The 22139-nt window shown below is 48.9% G+C and overlaps 2 protein-coding genes across 2 annotated transcripts; one reads left to right on the top strand and one right to left on the bottom strand.

Annotated features, from left to right (window-relative positions):
- Positions 1–130: 130 nt before the first annotated feature.
- PROCR (protein C receptor) lies at positions 131–2675 on the top strand. Its single transcript, XM_065672688.1, has 5 exons — positions 131–225; positions 629–756; positions 874–1110; positions 1935–2201; positions 2280–2675. Exons 2-5 carry the CDS (start codon positions 702–704, stop codon positions 2390–2392), a joined length of 672 nt encoding a protein of 223 aa, XP_065528760.1. The 5' UTR covers positions 131–225; positions 629–701; the 3' UTR covers positions 2393–2675.
- Positions 2676–8364: 5689 nt separating this feature from the next.
- On the bottom strand, positions 8365–21876 carry DNAJB11 (DnaJ heat shock protein family (Hsp40) member B11). Its single transcript, XM_065675175.1, has 10 exons — positions 21677–21876; positions 21393–21549; positions 18211–18308; positions 17086–17218; positions 15996–16138; positions 15398–15480; positions 14735–14792; positions 14051–14162; positions 13496–13655; positions 8365–9284 (listed from the first exon to the last, which is right to left on the bottom strand). Exons 1-10 carry the CDS (start codon positions 21742–21744, stop codon positions 9220–9222), a joined length of 1077 nt encoding a protein of 358 aa, XP_065531247.1. The 5' UTR covers positions 21745–21876; the 3' UTR covers positions 8365–9219.
- Positions 21877–22139: the final 263 nt, after the last annotated feature.

The raw sequence follows: 22139 nt of genomic DNA, 5'->3' as shown, positions 1-22139 counted from the left end.
TCCAAGGATAAGGGGGGGGGGGGGGTCATGTCCCATCAGCGCTTGCCGGGAGCACCGGTACCGGATGTACGCATCAGGCGCCCCATGGGTGCAGCGTGGGGCTGTGAAGCTGCTCCCCTGCATCCTTCCCTTCTCCTCCTGGAGTGGTCCCCTGCCGCTGTGTTTCCCCACCGGCATCGCACATTCAAGGGGCAATGGGTTTAAACTAAAACAGGGGAGATTCAGGTTAGTTATAAGGCAGAAGTTCTTCCCTGTGAGGGTGCTGAGGCGCTGGCACAGGTTGCCCAGAGGAGCTGTGGCTGCCCCATCCCTGGCAGTGCTCAAGGCCAGGCTGGCCGGGCCTTGGAGCAACCTGGTCTAGTGGAAGGTGTCCCTGCCCAGGGGTTTGAATGAGATATTACAGTCCCTTCCAACCCAAACAATTCTGTGATTCTATGATTCATGGGGCTCCTGCCAAAGGGATCCCTGGTGTTCATCCTCAAGGAATGGGGAAACTGAGGCAGGCGCTGGCTGCTCACTGCTGTGAGCTCAGAGCTTTAGGGCATGTCCGGCAGGGAAGGAGTGCGGGTGGCTTGGACTAAGGAAATGGGAGAGACCTGGCCCGACTCCCACTCTCCTCCTCCCGCAGCCCCACCTCCCCGTCCTGCTTAACTCCCCGCCAGGCCAGCCGTGGGGCCAGCATTCCAGTCCCCATCCCCACGATGCTCTGGTTGCTGCTGCTCTGCGGGGCCCTGGGCTGTGGGGCAGACCAGGCAGGTAAGGCAAGGGCACGGTGGTGGCTGGGTTGGGAGGCACTCAGTGTTCACATGCAGGGACACCCATGGCTTTAGGGGAGGGGATGAGGCGGTGGGTGATGCCTGCTGTCTCCTGCAGCCCCACTCACCTTCACCATGCTGCAACAGACCCGGGTCTCCAAAGGCAGCTCTGAATTCTGGGGGAACGCCAGCCTGGACGGGCAGCTCAGCCATCTCCTGGAAGGGCTCAATGTCACCCAGGTGCTGCCGCTGGAGCCTCCGGATGCCTGGGCCAGGCGGCAGCAGGATGTGACCACCTACCTGGACTACTTCAGCCAGCTGGTGAAGCTCTTCAGCAAAGAGAGGCCTATTAACTGTGAGTGGTACCCTGGGAGGGCACAGGGATGGGTCCCAATGGGGAAGAGGAGCCCGTATTCACTGCCTGGGCACTGGAACAGCTTTTCAAAGGGACGGACATGGCCACATGCAAATCGTCTCTCTCTAGGCAAAAGGAGCCCTTCTGAGGTGGGAATTTCTTACGCAGAGCCCACCTGGGGGACAGGGTGATGCTCAGCCTTGGGAAAAGGGCTGGGGGCTGCAGCCTGAGGGGATGGGGAGGGATAGGCATTCTGCCTGCACCCTGCCTTTATGTTGCCTTCATTCCCCTCCCGCACCCTGCCTGCATCCCATCTGCACCCTGCAGCTGCTATGGGAGGTGCGGGATGCTGATGGCAATGGCTTCATGTCCCTGCCTGCATTGCTCTTCTCATGTTCCTGCCCAGGCTGTGTTTCCCCATCATTTCCTTTTTCACCCCCAAAACAGTTTTGCCCCAGCTCTGTGTTTCCTTACCTGGCCTTTAAGAAGCACTTTCTCACCTTGGGGTTTCCCCTTGCCCAGGGTCCCATGCTCCCTCTACATCCTTCCGTGAGGGTGAGGAATAGCGCCTAAAACCTACCCGTCTCTCTAACACTGAAGCTGCGCTGTACTCAGATAAGAAAGGAGAAGATAAAGCGCAGTGCCCATCTGTTGGGAAAAGTTGCCGTTGCAGCTAAACCGGGTGGAAACAGATCAGTGGCTGGGTTGTGTGGTGCAAGGCTGAGGCCTCACAAACTCAGTGCACAGCTTGATGCTGGTGACAGCCATGGGCTGCCGAGGGTTAGGAGTGTGCTGAACCTGACCTGCTCCCTCTGTCCCCACAGACACCCAGAGCCTGTGCTGCCGCCTCGGCTGCCGCCTCTTCCCCAATGGCACAGCCCAAAGCTTCTACGAGGTGACGCTCAACGGGACGGCTTTCCTGAGCTTCCACGTCCCCAACGCCACTTGGGAGCGGCGCTGGCCTGGCAGGGATGCTGTGGCCACCTTTGCCGAGAGAGAGCTGATGAAGTATCCCAAAACCACGCGGGACCTCCAGCATTTCCTCAACACCACCTGCGTGGGCCTCTTACAAGCTCAGAGCGCTGGGACAGGTCTGTGTCAGGTCCAGGAGGGGAGAAGGTGGCTCTTTGGGTGCGAGCCCTTTCTCACCTCCATCCCTCTTCTTGCAGGTAAACAGAGTAGCCGGTCACACGCTCCGCTGGTGCTGGGCCTGATCCTGGGGACCTTCTCCTTGCTAGGCATGGCCGCAGGGATCTTCCTGTGCACAGGAGGGAGCTGCTAGTGGAGCCAGTGGTCCCACATCACCCTGTGGAGGCAGGGAACAGACCCATCAGGGACCAAGCCTGTGCCCCATGAGGGGTGTATCTCCCTAGCACCACAGGCTTTGCTCTCAAAGGACACCAGTGGGTTCCCTGCCTGGTCCCAAATAGGTTGAGCCCCCCCAGGCAGCAGCAGCATCTTGCCCTGGAGACAGTCCCCACACCAGGCTGGTATGATGCACTGAGTCTTAACACTGAAATACACTTGGCACAGATGGGAAAAGACAGGGAAGCAGGATGGGGGGCGGGGGTGGGGGGGGGGGGGTGGTGGTAGTGTTGAAATTAGCAGAAGAAACAACCAAGGAAGGGTTTAAAAGGATGGCATCATACCTCATTTATCCTCGTTTAATGGGGACAAATGCACGGGAGGGTGGATGTCAGGCCCCGCGGCACTGCTTGGAGATGTTGTGAATAAAATCACCCATCAGCTCTCATGGCGCTTTTGGTTGCTCTCATTTTCCCTCCCACCGGCGCTGACGTGGGGCTGCAGATCCATCACAGGGGAGGCAGACAGTGGGAGGGCTGTGATTGCTTTGGTTCAACTCAATTAAGTCACCTCTCCCATGGCCAAGTGGCAACGCTTCGTTTAGTTTTCATTCACTCATCTTTCTATGAGGCATCGAAGTTGAGCACAGACAGCCGTAACAGGACAGTCTGTCCTAGCAGATTAACGTGTTCAGCGCTCTGATGCCCTGTAAGGATGTTGCCAGAAGGATACAGGAGCGGGGGGATACCAGGCAAGGGGAGATGCACTGGAGACCCCAAGGTGGGAAACCGCTCCCCAGGGACCAGCTAAAGACATGCAGAGCTCCGTTACTAGTGCTACTGTGGTATTAGTACAACAGCATTCATTGTTTTATTTTCCCTTTCTGCAGTCCAGATCGGAGATAAAAGCTCTCTGACTGTGTAGACTTTGGTTACATTAATTATTAATCTTGGCTGCATTTCCCTTTCACCCATAGCGAGATTTTGAGCACATCAGCCGTCTTATGCTCGTCGCTGCTGCCCCAAAGGCAAGAAGGGTTGGGGATTAGCCAGGAGCTGGCTTGGGCCACCGAAAGAGGGGACAGCATAGGAGCTTTCCTGGATTAACTTCCAGCTCATTCCTTTCTAAATACCCTTCCCTGCAGCTCAAAGAAAGTGGGGGCAGGGGAGAAGATGGGGAGAGGTGCAGGGCAGAAAGGGGATGGGAAGATGACATAGTGGTTGCCCTTAAGGAGGGATGGAGGATGAGGTCTCCAAAGACCACATCTCATCACCCTGGCCCCCAGCCACAGCACAAGCAGCCCCACCAGGCAGGCAGGGGCTGAGGCGCTCCCCACCCTCCAGCCAGTTCCTTTGCACAAGGGGAATGGCAGCCAAGAGGTCACGGACTCCAAAACAAGGCTGAGGCACATGGATGTCACTGTTTGGCCTCGAAAGAAGTGTCCTTGGCCAGCAGCTTTGCTGTGGACTGAACACTACAAATCCTTCCTGTAGGCATCAGGAGACAGAAGTCTGATGCTGAAGGTTAAACAACATAGGTTTGCTCCCCACAAACGGATAAGAATGCTTGTAGCCAGCTTCCAGCAGGGAGAAACTGCTTCATTCCCAGCTTTTCATTGGTTTTCGGACTTGAGGTATCACCATTACCTACACGTGGAGGCAGATGTTGCACTGTAGTCTCAAGACACAGAGTGATTCTTATGCCAAGTGTGTCATTGGGCACACACTGGCATCAGGGATGATGGCACCGGTGCCAGACCCAGGTTGAGAAACTGGGTAGGTCTGGAACAACAGGGCTTGTTTTGCTTATGAAACTTGCCATCTTTTGGACAGATGAAGTCTCTGCTTTAAAGCTCAGTAAAAGCCTTTTTCCTACCCCAGTTCCATGTGCATGTTGGCTGCAGCAGGAGAGAGCTCCAGAAAGGAGCAGACTTGGCTGCTGATCCAAGTCTCTGTCAATGCTCACAAGGATATGGGGCAGCAGCCAGCAGAGGGGATCCCCCTGGAACTGCTGGATCCCAAGGAACAGCCTCATATCAAGCTGTGCCCATGGGCAATGCACCCAGCCCAGTGCCACCTCCCTGGTGGTGACTGGCACCTGCGCTCAACACAGACACAGTGGCCAAGAGCAGAGGGGTTATGGTGATAGCAGACGCTCCAGCACATCACAGCCCCAGAACTGCTCTTCCTTATCCCAAACTGCCTCATCACAGGGTCACCAATACCTAGCCCCACGCACCATGCTGGGGACACATGGCCAGGCTGTCCATCACGGTTCTGAGGTGTACCATGGCTGTTGGTAGCCACATCCATGGCTGATCCTCTCCCACATTTGGCTGTTCTGCCCTTAATCACAGCCTGGGACAGACTAACACTTAACTGCGTATCCTGATAACTGAGGGTTGTTTTTAGTTTGCTACTTGTTTTGCTTCCTGCAAGAGGGCCAACAAGCCCACACACAGCCCTTCAGAGGCTTTAACACCAAAGCAGCATCTTCCCCAGGGAAAACTGTCCTCGTCATCCGCACTGATCACTGCATGAGGCTTGGCCTTCCATACACCACATGGTTTCCATCACTCAGCTCTGCTTTCGCTAGCTTGGATAAGAGTTGAGATAAGACACCCAGCCTTGAACATTGTTCCAATGAGTAAGATGATGCCAATGCACTGAGAAATGACTTTCCCTTTCACCCATGTTCCATGGAATGAGGGGCTTTACAACACTTAGAGCCAGCCCCGCTGAGCTAGAGATGCTTTTCTGGGCAACAGTTTTGGGGGTGAAAGCTGTTTGGTAACTGCTTTCTAGCAGCATCCTAATCCAGCATGAGTGGGCAGGTCCCTGGAAATACTTAGCAGGGGAAAGGGAATAGGGTGTATGGATGCCCAGGACCCATCACTGCCCTCTTCCCTTTCCTCTCACCTCCCAGCCCAGAGTGCCTGACCACACCAGAGGAAACGGGAGGAGAAAGCTGGCTGCTGGCCACAGTCAACACCAAGCAGGGCTACGTGGCACTAGGGATGAACGGAAGCTTCTGGGCAGAGGGATACCACCAGTGCTGCCACACCTCCTGCCCTGCCCCAGCTGGGCTGTCCCCTCCCTGGGCTTTGGGCTGAGCAAGACATCCGCTGCTCCTGCCATGGCAGCAGAAGGCGAAGCTGTTGCCTAGAAAGCACATTATCCAGGAAGGAATCATCACTTCCACCTTCCCTTCCTAACCAGGGACCCCCCTGGTCCTCAGCCGTTTGAGCAGACATATTCAGGAGCACCGCAAATCTACGTGCCTTCAGAGCAATTTTATCCTAGCATCAGTCACTTCTGCCCTCTTTCCCTGCACTGCCTGTCTCTCATAAGCAGAAAAGTTTAGACAAACATAGATAAGTACTTTAAAATAACAAGTAAAAACAAAAGGAAAACCAAATGCTGTACTTGCAGAGAAGTTTCCATGGAGAAGAAACACTTTTCCACTCCCTGACCAGACATGGGGATAAAGGAATGCCCTATGCAAGCAGTGCCACTTGCTGTAGTGAGAAATAAGACAGCAGCGGCCTTTCTGCATAGCTAAAGCCCTCGGGAACAAACTGCACCTTTGGGCTCCTCAGGACACACATACCTAATGCTGAAGCTCATGTGCATCCTGGGATGCATTAGGAAAAGTGTGGCTAGAAGGTCAAGGAAGGTGATCCTCCCCCTCTGCTATGCCCTGATGCAGACTCAGCTGGAATACTGCATCCAGCTCTGGGTTCCCTAGTACAAGGGAGACACACAGCTCCTACAGCAAGTCCAGCCAAAAGCTACTACAACAAGTAAGGGTCTGGAGCATCTTTCACATGAGGAAAGGCTGAGGGAGCTGGGCTTCAGCCTAGAGAAGACTGGGGATCTGATCAACATGTGCAAGTATCCAAAGGGAGAGGGTCAAGAGGATGAGGTTGGGCTCTTCTCAGTGGTGCCAGGGTATAGAACAAGAGGCAATGGGCATAAACTAAAACACAGGAAGCCCCACCTGAACACAAAGAACTTTGTACCGTAAGGGCAATTGAGCACTGGAACAGGTTGCCCAGAGATGTTGTAGAGTCTTCTGCCCTGGAGAGAGTCAAGAGCTCTCTGGACACAATCCTGAGCAATGTGCTCCAGGAGACCATGCCTGAGCAGGGAGGCTGCATTAGATAAACCCCTGGTGGCCCCTTTCAGCCTCAATTGGTTTGATTCTGTGAACACCTAAGCCTCCTAGGAAGCCTTTATATGAAATGGAGTACATGCATGCTAGGACTCATTCGCACCAGCTAAATGTTACCGAAATATAGGACGCAGGATGTCACAGACACTGAACAGCTCCCACACCCTCACCAGCCAGACACCCTGGGGCTCTTTGGAGGACAAATATCTTCCCCCCATGATGCGCAAGCAGCACAAGATTCCTCAGGCAAGTGGACAAAACCAAATGGAGGCATTTGAACCAGACCCTGGCAAGCACTAGTGTATGCTGGTGTCTGCAGAGAAAGCATGGAAATCCTGGAAGTTTTGTCTGAAGGTAGGAAAGGTGGAGGACCCCAGCTCCGCACAAAGCCGGGGGAAAAGGAAGGAAGCGGAGTTGCTTGCTGTGATTTGAGGCTTTCTTTCCTGTTCTGATTCTCACCCTTGTGAAAGCTGGGGCTTTGCAGTTACTGTTGTTCTGCACAGCACTAGCTCTCACAGGAGTACAGACCCACAATGAAAACTAAAACAACCAACAAAGGAAGGAAAAGAATTAGCAGGAAAAGCAGCAGCAGGATCAAGTACTCATGCCCGAAATAAGTGCACTGCCTGCTGCTAGGGGTGCAGGTAGGAAAGGTTACACCACCTTCTCCTGGAAAGTTGAGGCTTTGGTGTCAAATCCCAGCTTTTGGCTGGGCACTGGCAACACGATTGTGCACCAGTGGAATTGCAAGGCAATCAAACAGACCTCTGAGGGGCTGAGATAACAGGGAACAGCCCCATGCACGGGTATATTGAAGGAGATGTTAATTGAATTCTGAGGTTTCTTAAAAATCAGATCTAAGGGAGGAAGTGCAGACAGAGCTGCCTACACACACCTGCAAAGAGGCTGTCATCAAGTGGGCTGACACAGCCTCAGCTGGGATTAAAGCTCACACTTAGATTTGGAGGAAGACAAGCATTGAGAGCAAAGGCTTGGCATCCCGGGGTTTGTCTCATCCCCTTCTCAGCTGATCCCAAAGCCCCCGCTTTGCTCTGCCAAGGCAAATGTACAAAGCATCCAACAGGAAACCTTCCCGGTGTTGCTGCTTCCGTTGCGTCAGCTCCTGCTGGAGTTGAAGGGTTGGGTGGGACATTGCTAGACCAAGGGCACACACAAGGGCTGGGCCAGAGCTGCTCTCCACCCTCCCGAGCTCACATAGGAGCTACTTAAAGTCCACAATGAAGAAAACCAAACACCACAAAACAACCTACCTGAAGTGTCCTGCTGCTGCTGCTGCTCCCAGCAAACACTTCCATATAGAAAAACCCCAGATCTCATCCAAACCCCAGGCATGACACAAGGTATAAGGCTGTAAGGATCTCACTTTATAGTTACTAAGAGCCCAGAGGGAAGCAGCAGAATGCTGTGCTACACCAACTCATTTCTCTTGCTGCCTACATCCCTGTCACTAAAGCAGAAGTCTGACTGACACAGGCATCTCTGAGAAGTTGTTTAGCTACCAATCCTGAGGAATTTATGGAGAGGAGCATCTTCTGATCAGGATACATGAGCAGAGTCTTCATGACAGACCAGAGCAGCACAGGAACCTCCCCATCAGGTTACCAGGCCCTCAACTAGTTTAAATAAAGCAGCTACAAAGCTTTTGCTGGTATTACCAGCTGTAGTTTCAACCCTTTACAGCAGCTCACAGCTTAGATCATTGAAAGGACCATGCCTTGTTAGCTGTTCCAGGGCTGAAACACATAATCAGGTGGATTTTGCCATTCCAACTCAAACATCTTTATTTCTGTGCTGTTGGCTTCATCTGTCCTCACAGAGGACAGACTGCAGGAGGTAAGCGAACTTTTCCAGACAAGCTGTTGGTTACACTTGGGAGCAACAAAGAAGAGCCAAGGCCATGAGGAGCCATTCTTATTTTCTGTGGAAGTCTTGAGGAGTCTTTGCTAAGCTGCTGTGACTTCAGATTCAAAACCAAGCATTAGCTTCTGGAACAAGAGGACTACGTGGTAATTAAGAGTCCACAGGAGCAAGAGACTCTTCCCCTGCTTTCCCAACCGTATGTGCAGCTTAACATAGCCCCTAAAGCCTCTCTTGCCAGTCTGCTCCCACCAGCGCCTGTACTCCTGCCCCAGAAACACAGACTCTGAACAGACTCCGTACTCTGGGCTCAGAGAGGAAGGGCACGAAGGGCTAGGATTAAAAAAACAAAAACTCCAAAGAGACTGACACAAAGGACATAAAAAGCAGGAGAAGCTATGAAAATATGTTGAGATGGTCAAGAAAAGTCACATCAAAATATATTTAAAAACCAGAAATTCCAATCTGTGTGGAATTTAAAACTCCTTTCCCCACTTTTTGTTTTAATCCTCTGCTCAAGGAGTCTCTGTTGTTCCAGGACACGGAACATGATAGGCAGCACCAGTTACATCCTGAAAAGTGTAGCATTTCTCCTAACTCGTCTGAGCACTTCCACCATTGACAAAGAAAAGAATTATATATACCTCAACAATTGCCCCACCCTCCCTCTTTTCCATTCTACAGTGGGCAGGAGAAAAGACTGCAAACAAATTTGACTTTCTGGTGTCAGGTAAGTCCCATTTCTCCCACACATCAATATCCCTGCAATCCATTGTACACCTTCTGCACCGATCCTTGTTTCAGCAACTGTTTGAGACCTGCAAAAGAAAGGAAGGCATTACTGCACAGCACAAACAGGACTCTGCATTTACTGTTCCCGCTGCATTTACACATCTGGCTCAGAGACCCGCTATGGCTGAGCCCATTTAAGTAACACAAACACTGGTATTCTAAGAGAATCACAAAACAACCCCAAAAATAAGAAAAATCCTCCCAAACCCAGCGGTGTGACAGCTTTACTCCCACTCCTTCAGCATCCCCACCAGAAGAAACAGGACTGAGGTTCCTGATGTTGTAACAAGGCTTTCATGCACTCTCAGGACCACACAAGACAAGTGACTCCAGGGAGAAGGCCTCCTTTGCTACAAACTCAAGCTCCTCACAGCTCTGTAAGGGATAAAGCTGACTTCCAGTGCTGCTTTGCTGTTGAAGTTGACAACAATTTTGTCATCTTAAAGTACGAATGCAACAACAACCAACTTGCTAAGTACTTCCAGTGTCTAATTAATGTAGCTTATCTCCCAAGGCTCCCTCTACAACCCAAGAGAAACCTGCTAGCAGCAAGCTCAGGAGGGCTACGTTTCAGTCCTGGACTTGCCAGCTATAGAAATGCACAAGAATAACTAGAAAACAGGTTTTCACACCAGTATGTGGTGCCTGGGGATACTACCCTCCACTAGAAGCAGTCCCTGAAGGCAACCAAGAGAAGCAAACTTATCTATGGGCTTAAGGATCCTATTGAAGGCCAGAAAATCTTAAGGGTTTTTGAAACCCACTGTTTCAAAAGGATTCTAGATGACTTTTCAAATACCACCTTCCACATTCATAAAACACTTCAAGGAGCTGACTGCTCTGAGGTCCTGTCAGTATCAAATTCTTAGCAGAACAGGATAAAAGTGAGTTAGCCTTTAAAACCATACTAGCTTATCTACTGGGGTCAGCACATTCAGGGAAAGACTGGCAGTGCTACTGAAAGGGCAAGTCCACACAAAACAGAGGAAGCAGACTGGCAAGAACAGATGGCTCACACTTTTTTCCAGAGATAAAGAAGGAGTCCCCTCTGATTAAAGTCAGCCCTGACACACACTGCCAGGACTCCCACTGCCCTGGCCACAGCATCCCTCAGGGCATGGCAGCTTCTCTGCTCTGACCAGCACCAGAAACCACTGAGCCTGAGGAAGGGCTGTCAGGACTCAAAACAAAGGAGAAAACTCCCCATACCATGGGTAACTTTCAAATAATAAAAAAAAAAAAAAAATAAGCTAAACTGCTGTAATTCTGCTGTGGGATGTTCCCGGAACAAGGCACACAAGCAGCTGGCTTGCACCTCAACCTGACAGTAGATAGGATTGCAGTCCTGCCTCAAATGACCTTAATCTGCTGCTGCAGTGAAGCCAGTCTTAGCATCACAGTGTACAGGTTTGTACAACAGGTCAGATCAGGCTGCCTAGAAAATACTGCTATAGTTGTTAACTTGAAGTGAGGTCCTCAGGCATGGGGAGAGAATATCAGCAATTAAATGAATCAATTTGTGACATTCCTGAAAGGTTAGGGGTTTGTCAGTCCGAGTCCATCAACAAATCCAGCTAAAAGATATTATGTCTCCCTGCAAACATTGTCCTGTGTGTCTACCCTTCAGTCATCCTGGCTACAGATGCTACTGTTCTTTAAGACCAGTGATTTCACGCATAAGGGCCACAGTAGCTGTTAAAATACTGGAAAACTGTTCTGGAAGTAGTAACTGGAGAAGAGATGGCTCTCTGCCAGGCAAGAGTTATTCACACTTCTTGCTTGACAGCCAGAGAATCCTGAACACTCTTCTACACTCAGAAACATCCCTAATAGTGGGGCAAAGCAAGCCCCTATACACGAGCCCCTAATCATTAAGGGTAGGTCATTCTCCAGGGGAGTGCAACACAAGTTCACTTCCCCTCCACAGCCAAAGGAGGCTCCAAGTCACTTCCTGGCTAATGGGCAAGAGGAAGTGCCTCCTGGATGTGTAGTTCTTTGGAAGGAAAGCCATAGCTGGAGAAAGGTGTGCTCCAGTAACCCTGAAGGACCATTCCCATACCTCATTTCCTGCTAGCTAGCTCTAGGCAGCTGCCTGCTGGCCTGAAGGATACCCCCATTATTGCACCGGATATGTCAACACGTACCTGATGTTCAGCCAGGAGCTACAGCACCTCAGGCATTTTTTACTAGAGCCAACTTTGAGACTGTTCTGACACCATGAACAGGTGACAGGTTACAACACAACCTGGGCACTTTGCTGAGCCTGCTGGTGCTCTCTGGGCACTCCAGAGTTAAAGCACGGAATCCAAAGCTCCAAAACAGACTATAAACAAGCATCAGTAAAGATGAATGAGAAATGACAAAGAGAGAAAGTCACCTCCAATCAACAGGCAATAAATTCCCTGATGTCACACTGGCAGGAAAGAAAGCATATTATTTCTCTGACTCTAAAGCTTAGGCTAACCAGAGTGGTGCTCTCCAAGTCAAGAGTATCTTCTGACTGCCCCAGGAGCTGAGCATATGGTTATGAGATAAGAAATTAGGACCACTGCCAACAATAAGAAAAAGGGGATGGTTTGAATCCTGAAGCCTACAGTCTTCCTTTGAATGTGTACACTGAACTGCTGCCATACAACATGAATAGATGTATTCCCTCATAAAACTCCTTAAATCACTGGACGTTTCAAGATATTCTACCACTCAGAAATGCTTCTGACTGCCTACCCAGTCACTTTCCCTTGGGGAGCACAGAACTGCTTTAGGAGGGAGTGAAATGCACAAGGAGCCCATGCCTGAACACACTCTTGCTAGTACCATCACCTCTCTGATGCCAGGATATCCATAAAGGTCTGTGAGCAATTCTGACAAACACAGAGGCTTCTGTGACTGCTCCTTCCCTCTTCTAAACTGCCAAGAGCAAGAGCTGGAATAACCTCAGGTCTGTTTGAGAGGTGTCATTGCCTTACAAAGCTTCAAGAAGGGCAGCAGATCCTGGAATGAGACTTCACACTGATGTGGTCACTGTGCTCTGCAGCCCTCACTGGGCACAACATGCTTGCAGCCCTCACTGGGCACAACATGCTTGCAGCCCTCACTGGGCACAACATGCTTGCAGCAAAAGCGGGAAAGCACAGGGGTCAAAACACAAAACAAGTGAACTCAAAACACAGCCCACAGGCACGGTCCTCACTGCAGAAGTCTGTGACAAACGGCTGCAGAGTCACAGAACATCAGTCAGCCCTGGAGCTACCAACTGGGCTCCAAGTGGTAGCTAGCATAGTATGGCCAACACAGCAGTAAATGCCACAGGGCTGAAACCCCCCCCCACCAAGGACTGGCTTCCCTCTACACGCTTGAAGTGTACAGGAAAGCTGCACATACACCTCATTCCACCAGGACAGCTGCCAGAATCCACTAAAAAGGTAACTTAAAATGAAGAAAGTATGATAGCCCTGGCCAGCAGGAAGAAGTTTTGGGGTTAGGGTTTTCTAAAGAGCTGTACTGATACATTCCAGGAACTTCTTTGTCCTATAGCAGAAGATAGGGCTCTTGACGCCTACTCTGAAACCTTGTGAACCTACCACAGAGGCTGCTGAAACAAAGAGGAATTTCCAGCTAGGAGTACAATATTTACCCTCTTGTCAATCTTGAGATTTCTACATGGGTCATCAAGTTTCCATTTGAGTACTAAAGCTGAGAAGCAGATCTCTATTGCATCCTTCTTCCCTAGACAGCCACAAAGCACTTAGGGTAGCAGGAAATGTAGAGAGGAACAATCCTTCTGATGCTGTACTACTCTTTACCCCTGACAGCAGAGGGATTTTCACAAGTCTTGCCTCTAAGAAAGCAGAAGCAGGGCCCGGAAATCTGCCTGTGATCCCATTCCAGCAGAAGCAAAGCAGGCAGAAGCTAAGCCCAGTAAGTCTTCCAGTTCAGACAGATGGCCAGCTACAAAACAAAGAACCTGCAAATTTGCCAAGTGCTACATCCCAGCAGTAGCACATCCCAACTTAATCTGGCTCCCTGCAACTGCAGCAGCCAAGTTCACTTGGCTTCAAAGGGAAAGAGAAGTTAATCACAGGGCACTAGCCAACTGTGTTATGTTGTACAAGGGGCACAAGGAAAGGAGAGCCCCTCCTGACCACTGCAGGCCCCGATTCTGTTATGCCAATGTCTTATCAGCTTTGGCTAGAGGTCTGTGCAGCCTGCTGCCATGGCAGGGCTTGAAAACACGCACCTTCCCGCTGCTCATTTGTCAGCTGCTCTTTGGGGAACTCCACATCAAACGTTATTATTAGTGAGCCTTTGATATTGTTGTTATCAAAATTTGGAAGACCTTCTCCTTTCTTCCACAGTTTGGCCCCAGGTTTCGTAATCTTATCCCGAGCAATGTGAACCTAGAGACAAAAAAAATTTCAGGACATTACTAGTGTTCTGTGTGTACCCCAATACAGCAATGCCCTTTCCAACCCACTGGAAAGCTTCCACTGATATTGATTCTTTGCCAAAGTCAGTGAGATGCAATGGGTCCAGGCAGTGTTACTGTCAGAACTAACACCACTGAAGACAGCAGATGAAGTAACTGCTGTGACAGCCAGGAACAGAGCACCATGCTGTGCACCCCTTGTAGAGCTTGTCATGACTCCATGGAAATTTGTCTGGAAGGCGTTAGCCAAGGGGATGCTGTACACAACCAGCAGCTGCACAACCCCTGAGCAAGCTAACCCCCAGCACAGAAGACCTGCAGTTAAACTTTTTTAATACACAGCAAGAACACAAACTGTTGCCTCACCTTGTGCCCATCCAAGTGGGCGATATCCATTTCAAAGCCTGTAAGTGCCTCGACCAGCGAGATTGTCACATTTGTATACAGGTCATCTCCTCTTCTTTCAAAGACTGGATGCCTGTGGAAATAAAAGCCAATGGAACTTTTCTTCTTCCCCAAAGGGGACAATAGGTCCTCTAGCTTCTTCCCCTCTGTTTACGAGTTTGGAGAACTCACAAATCAGAGAGGATGTGAAGAAGGAATTAAATTTAGCTTCATTTTCCTGTGTGTGCTACGCACTACCAAATAACCTTTCTATTTCTAGGGCAATGAGTGGCAAGGCGTGTCAAGAAGCTGTGACTCACACAACAATCTTCTTAGTAGTGCATTTCCTTACAATAGAGAGATAGTATGTTTATGGAAAAAGGAGATTTTTCATGTGATTCACACAGGAGCCACTAATGCATGCCAGCATTCAAGCCAAATAAAAGTGGAATTATCGCAGCATCTTACCAGTGGTGAATCCAGCTACTTTAGCATCAGCAGGGTTGAACATCCTGCACAGCCCTGAGTAACAAACCCCTGGCTCCACCAACTCTGCTGAAGGGCAAGATACATACTAGCCAAGCAGGCAGTGCCCGCCAGAAAATTGCTTGCAAGCTTCCTTTCATAGTAACCAGAAAAAGCAGACTAGCTAGGCCAGTTACTTACTTAAGGACTTTTATTCGAAAGCGCAAATCACCTGGCTCCCCATCCACATGGGGCTCACCTGTGAAAAGAAAAGCTCTGTTTATAGGAGCTAGTTAGTAACAACTGAGGAAACAAGCGGTATATTAAACACAAGAGATTTTCAGCTCATATGTTACGAGAAAAAACAGGTAGTTGATCTTTACATGACTAAAACCCTGCTTAGAGAGATGTGCTGTTAAAGAGCCGAGGACTTTTGAGTATTGCCTCAATGAGCTCATACCCGTCTGCTGCCCTGAAAGACTTGCCTGCATGCTAATGATGTCCTTTACTTGTTGAAGGACTTACATCCTTGGGCAGAGATATTCCCTCACATACTCAAGCCCAGCACAGATGCTCCTACTCAAAAGTTATCTGAAACATCAGGTGTAGAGATTGCTTTATATTCTTTTTGTGCACACCCCCAGTACCAGCAAAGGGAGTGGAACTTGGGGCATTCTCCATACTTATCAGAGAATATGCTCCTGGATTTCAGCAGCACACAGAAGACACAGCACTTAAAACCACATGTGCTGATCATTTACGAAAAGCAGGGCTTGGACACTTTGACTGCCACACAGACCAGCTTTGCATGACAGGAAAGGAGCAAGACAAAGCTGAGCAGCAGGGCAGTACCCAAACACATACCTTCACCAATGAAGGGATACTCCATGCCATCCCTCACACCTGGCTCTATCTCCACTTCCAGCGTTCGCTCCTCATTCACAAGCCTGCAAAGGGGAAGAGCAGCCAGGCACTAAGTTTCCAACACTAGGTAGCAGCACCTACTTATGTTACTGGGGTAACATATCTAGAACTGGAGGGCGAGTGCTGCCTTTCTTGTGTGCTGATGCTTGCCTACCAGAGAAGGCAAGGTTAAACCACTAAATGCACAGGACAGCAACTGAACATGCAAATTATGCCAGTATTCCATGTCCAGCTGTTCCTAGCTGGAAACTCTGGGCTTCTCTCACTTTGTTTATTAATATTTAGTTGTAGAACTCCCACTGTAGTATTACTGATTGTTCAAGGAAAAAGGGGCTGAAGGAGCAAACTGGGGAGTTCTAATAGAGATTGCCAGCTCGACTGTAAGAATAAGGATTGGCTGCTTGGAAATGAGAAACCTGTGTTAAGTTTTTCACTCCAGACCTTATTGGTACTACTTATTGGTAGTACAGGCGCCTTCCTCCCTCTAGTGGTAGGTTTTTGAATAAACACCCATATATCATTAAAGTGCATAACTCACTTGACATTTGGACATTCATCACAAACGACTTCTTGAGTCATCTGGAAACGTCCAGGACCCAACTGGGTGGTCCTCATCTCCTGCCGGCAATTGCATTTCCGTTTGCCAGGTGCCTGTCTTGCCACTGGCTTGTTCCTGACAACCTGCAAGGAAGAGAAAGAGGTCAATACAGCACACAGGTCAGCAGCACTCCTAGGTCTCCACAAGCATCTGGATTTCTCAAACACCCTGAAAATAATTTGGTTTTGTGTGCTGCCTCTACAATCCACTTGCCAAGTGGCCTCAGCAAAACATTCTGACAACAGCTTTCATCTTGTGTTTCTTGCTGATCACACATTAAATACCAGAAAAACCTCTTTAGGACACCACTACTCCCATTTCTTTTTCCTGCACACCTTTCCAAATAGAAAAAGTAAAGCTAGGATGAAAAACCTCACACTTTGTGCAGGACAAGGCAGTGATTGTAACCAGTGGGCAAAATTATTCTGAGTTCCCCATTTACCCAGAAACTCAAACTTAAGCATCACATATTCTAACATGCAAAGTAGCAGGGATTGTCAGCACCAAAAATGTAGCTTGCTTAAAAGGAATACCAAAAAATTAAAGGGCCACCATATATTCACCAAGTATGTAACCCAGCAATTTGCTGACATATTTGGCCATACAGAGACTATGAAAAATCCTCAACATGGTTCTGCAAGAATTACAACATGAATTTAAGTCTTATGAATGGACCCTCAAATATCAAATTCTACAGAGAGACCACTTACACTTTTTCCAACTGGGCTACTGCAACAGAAACAAGCCACAGATGGTCACTGACAGCAAATAAATAAGCTATTATCTTATCACAAGAAGCATTATTTTATAGAGAATGGCAAGTGGCAAAGACGAGTAAGTGTGTTGTTTCTTCAGTTAACTATTAGCAAACAGCATCATAACATCCTTCACTGTCACTGCAAAATACTGAGAAACTGAGCACCTATTTTAGTTCTGTTCTTTGGGATGTGATACCATCCTGATCAGTGGCCAGGCCAGACATCTCAAACCTGAGAACACACTGGACAGACCAACAGGCAATCAAACTTACTTCTACGAAGTTTCCTGAATACACCTCCTCAAGTGTAACCTCCAGGTCCACGATTATGTCACTTCCTCGGGGAATATTCCTGTCTTGTTGGCGAGGGTTACCTCCAAACATGAATCCAAAGTCCCCAAAGAAGCTGCAGTAAAAGCACATCAATTAGTTCAGGAAGGAATTCTCATCAAACAAGGCTCTGAAAGAGAGAGCCACCCAAGACAGCAGCAACATGGTGCTTGGCAAATGCTTCTAGCCCACTAGCAAACAGACTTCTCACAGTACAAAAGTACCACAGTAAATCCAGATACTTTTTTTGCTCCTCCAGAACACAAACTAATGCCTTACAACAAAGTTGTCACATTGGAAGATATTTCTGTACTAAAGAAAATCAATTTTGGAGCAGGAATTGAACAACACTTCAAAATCTGACCACTGCCTAAGTGAAGTACTCTCCACATTACACCACAACCATCACCACAAGGCACAACCTCCAAGTAGTACGTCATCTCTGGCATTTCAGGTCAATGATAGCAGGTTGTTTTTCAGCAGCTCAAGGACAAGGGGCAGGGATGAGAAAAAACTTCCTAGCAAGTCTCTGTATTTTTCCTCAAACCAGACCAGCAGATGGTGCGAGATCTCACCCAGAGGTATTACTTGAGATGAGCAACTTCAAGAGTTAGTCTAGTAACTGTGTGCCTAGCAGAACCAAAGGGGCCTTAAACAGAAAATCAGGTTCTGCCTGAGTAACATGCAAGTGCCTTCAGATTTTACTGATCCAAATTCTACAGTTGCTCTAAAACTTACTCTAAGTCAATACAGGATTACTTTGCAGAAGAAAAAAGTGACCCAAAGTGCACATATGATCTGTGACAACAGGTTAAACATCAAGGCACCATCGATTCCCACTCACCACTTTTGAAGCAAGGACTGATGCATGACAGATAACTGAAAACTGCACATGGGATATCCACTGTAAATACATTTCCTCAAATTCTCAACTGTTGCTTCAGATCAGTGCCTCCAGACTGGGTAAAAGACCTTAACGCAGAATTTGCCCACGTCAAATGTGTGCACGAGCATCACAAAATTAAAGCCCCAACAGTAGAACAGCCTGAAGTGGCAAAATCTCCTTACTGTGAGAATATGTCTCCATGAGAGCTCTGGTGCCCATCCTTCAATCCCTCCTCACCATATGCATCATACTGCTTCCTCTTCTCCTCATCTGACAGCACCTGGCAACAGCATGAAAGCAGACAAGACATTCAGCCACAGCTGAGCTGAGTTATTTGAATAAGGCTCTGAGAGGAAGCAGCTCAGCAGCCCTCTTCACTGGGGGACAAGCAGCAATGCTTTGCATTACAGAAGTACTGGCTAGAACTTGCTTGCTGCACTGGAGTAGAAAAGTTAAACATTTATCAGTTAAATCCATAAAAAATAAGTTATTCAATCAGCAGAAGTAACTCAGAAAATTGAAGTAACACTGAGTTTTCTTAAGGATTAAAAAAGAATCAGTAGGAATAACTCAAATAAGTTCCTGCAAAGCAGCAAACTGAAAAAGAAAACAAAAAACCAAAACCCAAAACCAAACCCATAAATCATGCCACCCGTTTCTCAGTTTGTTCTTCAAGCATGCAGAATATATATTTCTCCAAGCACTATTTCATGGCAGTGATGGCAAGTTCACCTACCAAGCTGAACCTGCCAAATACAGTAACTCTGCACCAGTTTGAATGCTGGCCCTCATTCCGAAGGACCACAGAAATTAAAAATAACTTCAGTACTGAGGCAGAATAAAACATCCCAACACATACAACTTTCAGGATTTCAATTTTAATTCCTGAACATTGATCTTTGCTCTTTACTCCTGCAGGAATCTAGAAGTTTCCAGTCACATGTAATTTTCCTTCCCCTTCTTCACCTGTTGACCATAGTTAGGAAGGTCAAAAGGCTAGAAAGAAGTGAAAACAAATTGAGAAGCAACTAAACAGGTGGAGAAGCTGGCTAAATCATGAAAACCAGCCTGAAATTGTAATTGATGGTAAATGCTAACAACACAGGAAAAACCCAAATTACTTTACTAGCATCATCTAGTAGATTAAATTCTCCCTTTGTCCTACTTTGTATCAAGCCACATATTTCTCAAAGCTGTTGGAGAACACAACTCTAAGAACACAATTTCAAGACTCCTTGGTTGTTACATTTGGTTGCCTTGACAGCAAAGCAACTATAGTGGACAAGCTTTAGGGAAAAAAGAAAACCACCCTCAAGCCATCCTGAGACTAATCACAGACTGGCTTGGGTTGGAAGGGTCCTTGAAGTTCCAGCCCCCTGCCACAGGCAGGGACACCTTCCACCAGAGCAGGCTGCTCCAAGCCCAATCCAACCTGGCCTAGAACACTGCCAGGGATAGGGCAGCCACAGCTTCTCTGGGCACCCTGTGCCAGCACCTCAGCACCCTCACAGGGAAGAACTTCTTCCTTGTATCTTATCTACATTTCCTCTCTGTCAGGTTAAAGCCATTCCCCCTTGTCTAGTCACCATATACCCTTGTGAAAAGTCCCTCTCCAGCTTCCTTATACGCCTGCTGAAGTAGGGTAGTCTCAGTTCCCTTTTCTTTCTTATTGAAAGAACTGCGCACAGACCACACAGCTGCAGGGTGGAAATCACCTAGGCTATTATTAAAATGAGAGACCAAGTAGTTGAATTAACCTACTTTGCCCACATTTTCTTTGAAGACTTTGCTCTAGATAGGCAGCCAGCCGAACCCTGAAGAGCAGTACTACTACAGAGGCTGTTGCCTTATGGCACAAAGCACCTTCATTTAGGTTACAATATACACATAATTCTACCTCCCTTTTGCCCAAAACAATCAAATCAACACCCTGAATCTAGCAGCCACTTTAGCAAAAGGATGTGCAAGCTGTACTTGCTAAACAAAGAGACAAAGACTCTGCAGGACATCAAAATGTTACTCCTTCCAAACCTGTTCTAAAAGCACAAATATGTCAATACTGGATTTCCACATTCTGATGCATCAGCATCCAGCTGAAGACTTTGAAGGGAGGTTTCCTAGTTTAATTTTACCAGCATCCAGTGAGAGCATGTTGCATTCGTATTGTCTGTGCTAGCACCAGCACTCCACACTTGATGTTGAACAAGGACACTGTTGTGCTTCAGTAACACCCTGGTTAGGGGAAAACAGGCTCAGTCACTGCTCATAATTAATATTCAGCTCCTCCTGCCACCACATCCCCTGCTGATTTGATTTTACAACCATTTGCTTTTAATAGAAGGAGTACTCTCAACTGTTACTATGGCAAACAAATAAACTGGGACTCAGGGAAGAGGTAGAGAAATGCTTCCTATGCATACTGTCAGTGTGACAAGATCCCAACTCAGCAATGACACTGAGCTCACAGCTTTGAAGTAAAACACATTCATCAATCTCCAGATGCTGCGAGTGACAGGTAACACTTCTGTCCACAGAAAAATTCTTCATGCGAGCTGGCTTTCTTGTGATAGTTCAGCCAATTTGTTTAAATAGGTAACTCTGAACTAAAAAGAGGTTCAGGTCTGATACAAAAGTAAAGTTAGATGTGTTTTCTTTCTGTTCTTTTATCTCCTATCAGCTCAGCCTTACTCACAAACACACACATATTTGCTCCTGTGCCAATACTCAGGGTTGCATCAGCTATATTCCCTCCTCAATGAGCTATTAATAAATACCAGAGAATTTAGGTTGCTGCCCTCACTTTCCTCTGGCTAAGTAAGTTAAGGTCTTTTGTTGTCCTCTGACAGAATGAGCTCTATAATCAACCTGGCAGCCTCTCCACCTGTGTTTTTTATTTGGTAGAATGCCTGAAATTTAATATAGTAATAGTGGAACAATGGATTGCACCTGCACCTTATTAGAAGGGCTTCCACATTTCCTAGACAGCCTCCTTTCTTGTTCCCCTGAAAGCTATAGGATGAAGCTTCACGAGACTACTTGTTGGCCAATCTAAGCTACATGCTCCCAGAATCATAAAATGGGCTGGAAAAGACCTTAAAGCACATCCAGTTACAGCCCCCTGCCACAGGCGGGGACACCTTCCATTAGATGAGATTGTTCAAAGCCCCATCCAACACAAACCCCATCTGCCCTCCACAGCATGGGAGGACTTCAGATTCCCTGACCTACTTACAACAGGGTGCACAGCTTCACCCCTCGTCTTCCCCCGCAGCTCCACCAACCTCACCACACCTGCCCTACCCTGCAGGTAGCAATGCACGCTGACAGGCACAGGGCAGGGATAACCCGCAGGGCCCGGCCTCACCTCATAGGCAGCCCCCAGGTCCTGGAACTTCTCCTGCGCCCGGGGGTCATCGGGGTTCCTGTCGGGATGGAGCTGCAGCGCCAGTTTCCGGTACGCCTTCTTGATGTCCTTGATGGAGGCGCCGCGGGACACCCCCAGGATCTTGTAGAAGTCCCTCCTGCGGGGAGAAGGGAGGGAAGAGACCGAGGCCCCGTCAGCGCCGCGGCCGCCGAGCCGGAGGAGCGAGAAGGGGGCCGGCCCAGCACAAAGGCGCGGCGGAGGGGACGCAGGCCCGGCGCACTCACCCTGCGGCGGCCTCCCCGCAGAGGCAGAGCAGCAGCAGGCAGAGACGGCCGAGCCAGCCCAGGGCCATGGCGCGGCGCGGCCGGGCCTGCCTTGCCCGGGGGGAGGCGTGGAGAGAGCGCGGCGCTCCACAGGCGGGTCCGCAGCCGCCCGCCCCGGCACGGACACCAGCAGACGCGAAGAGGGGCCCGGCTACATCCACTGGCCAATAAGAGCACGGCGTGGCCCCGCGCGCTGGGTGCCGGTGGCCAATCGGCCGCGCACACTTCACCAGCGGCTCGACGCCGCTGACCTATCGTCTGCCAGGACGTTGGTTCTGAGCCTCTCGGTCCAATCATAGCTCATTTCGTCACTCCCCACCCGGCCCTATCGCAGCTCCACGCCGCGAGGAAGTAAGGATTTCGCGGAGCAGCAGCCAATCAGAGGGCGCGCCGTTAAGTCTCTGTCGCCGCGGAGGCTTGGGGA

Source organism: Lathamus discolor, chromosome 3, assembly GCF_037157495.1.
Source record: "Lathamus discolor isolate bLatDis1 chromosome 3, bLatDis1.hap1, whole genome shotgun sequence".
Classification (NCBI taxonomy): Eukaryota; Metazoa; Chordata; class Aves; order Psittaciformes; family Psittacidae; genus Lathamus; species Lathamus discolor.
This window is presented reverse-complemented; position numbering and strand designations above follow the sequence as displayed.

Excerpts from the sequence above, each read along its gene's own strand:
- PROCR (XM_065672688.1), top strand. The coding sequence starts at position 702 with ATGCTCTGGTTGCTGCTGCTCTGCGGGGCCCTGGGCTGTGGGGCAGAC. Across the intron at positions 1,111-1,934 it reads CAAAGAGAGGCCTATTAACT|ACACCCAGAGCCTGTGCTGC; the intron begins GTGAGTGGTACC and ends CTGTCCCCACAG. Across the intron at positions 2,202-2,279 it reads AGCTCAGAGCGCTGGGACAG|GTAAACAGAGTAGCCGGTCA; the intron begins GTCTGTGTCAGG and ends CTCTTCTTGCAG.
- DNAJB11 (XM_065675175.1), bottom strand. The coding sequence starts at position 21,744 with ATGGCCCTGGGCTGGCTCGGCCGTCTCTGCCTGCTGCTGCTCTGCCTC. Across the intron at positions 18,309-21,392 it reads ACCTGGGGGCTGCCTATGAG|GTGCTGTCAGATGAGGAGAA; the intron begins GTGAGGCCGGGC and ends TGCTGTTGCCAG. Across the intron at positions 15,481-15,995 it reads GATGAATGTCCAAATGTCAA|GCTTGTGAATGAGGAGCGAA; the intron begins GTGAGTTATGCA and ends TCCCCTTTGCAG.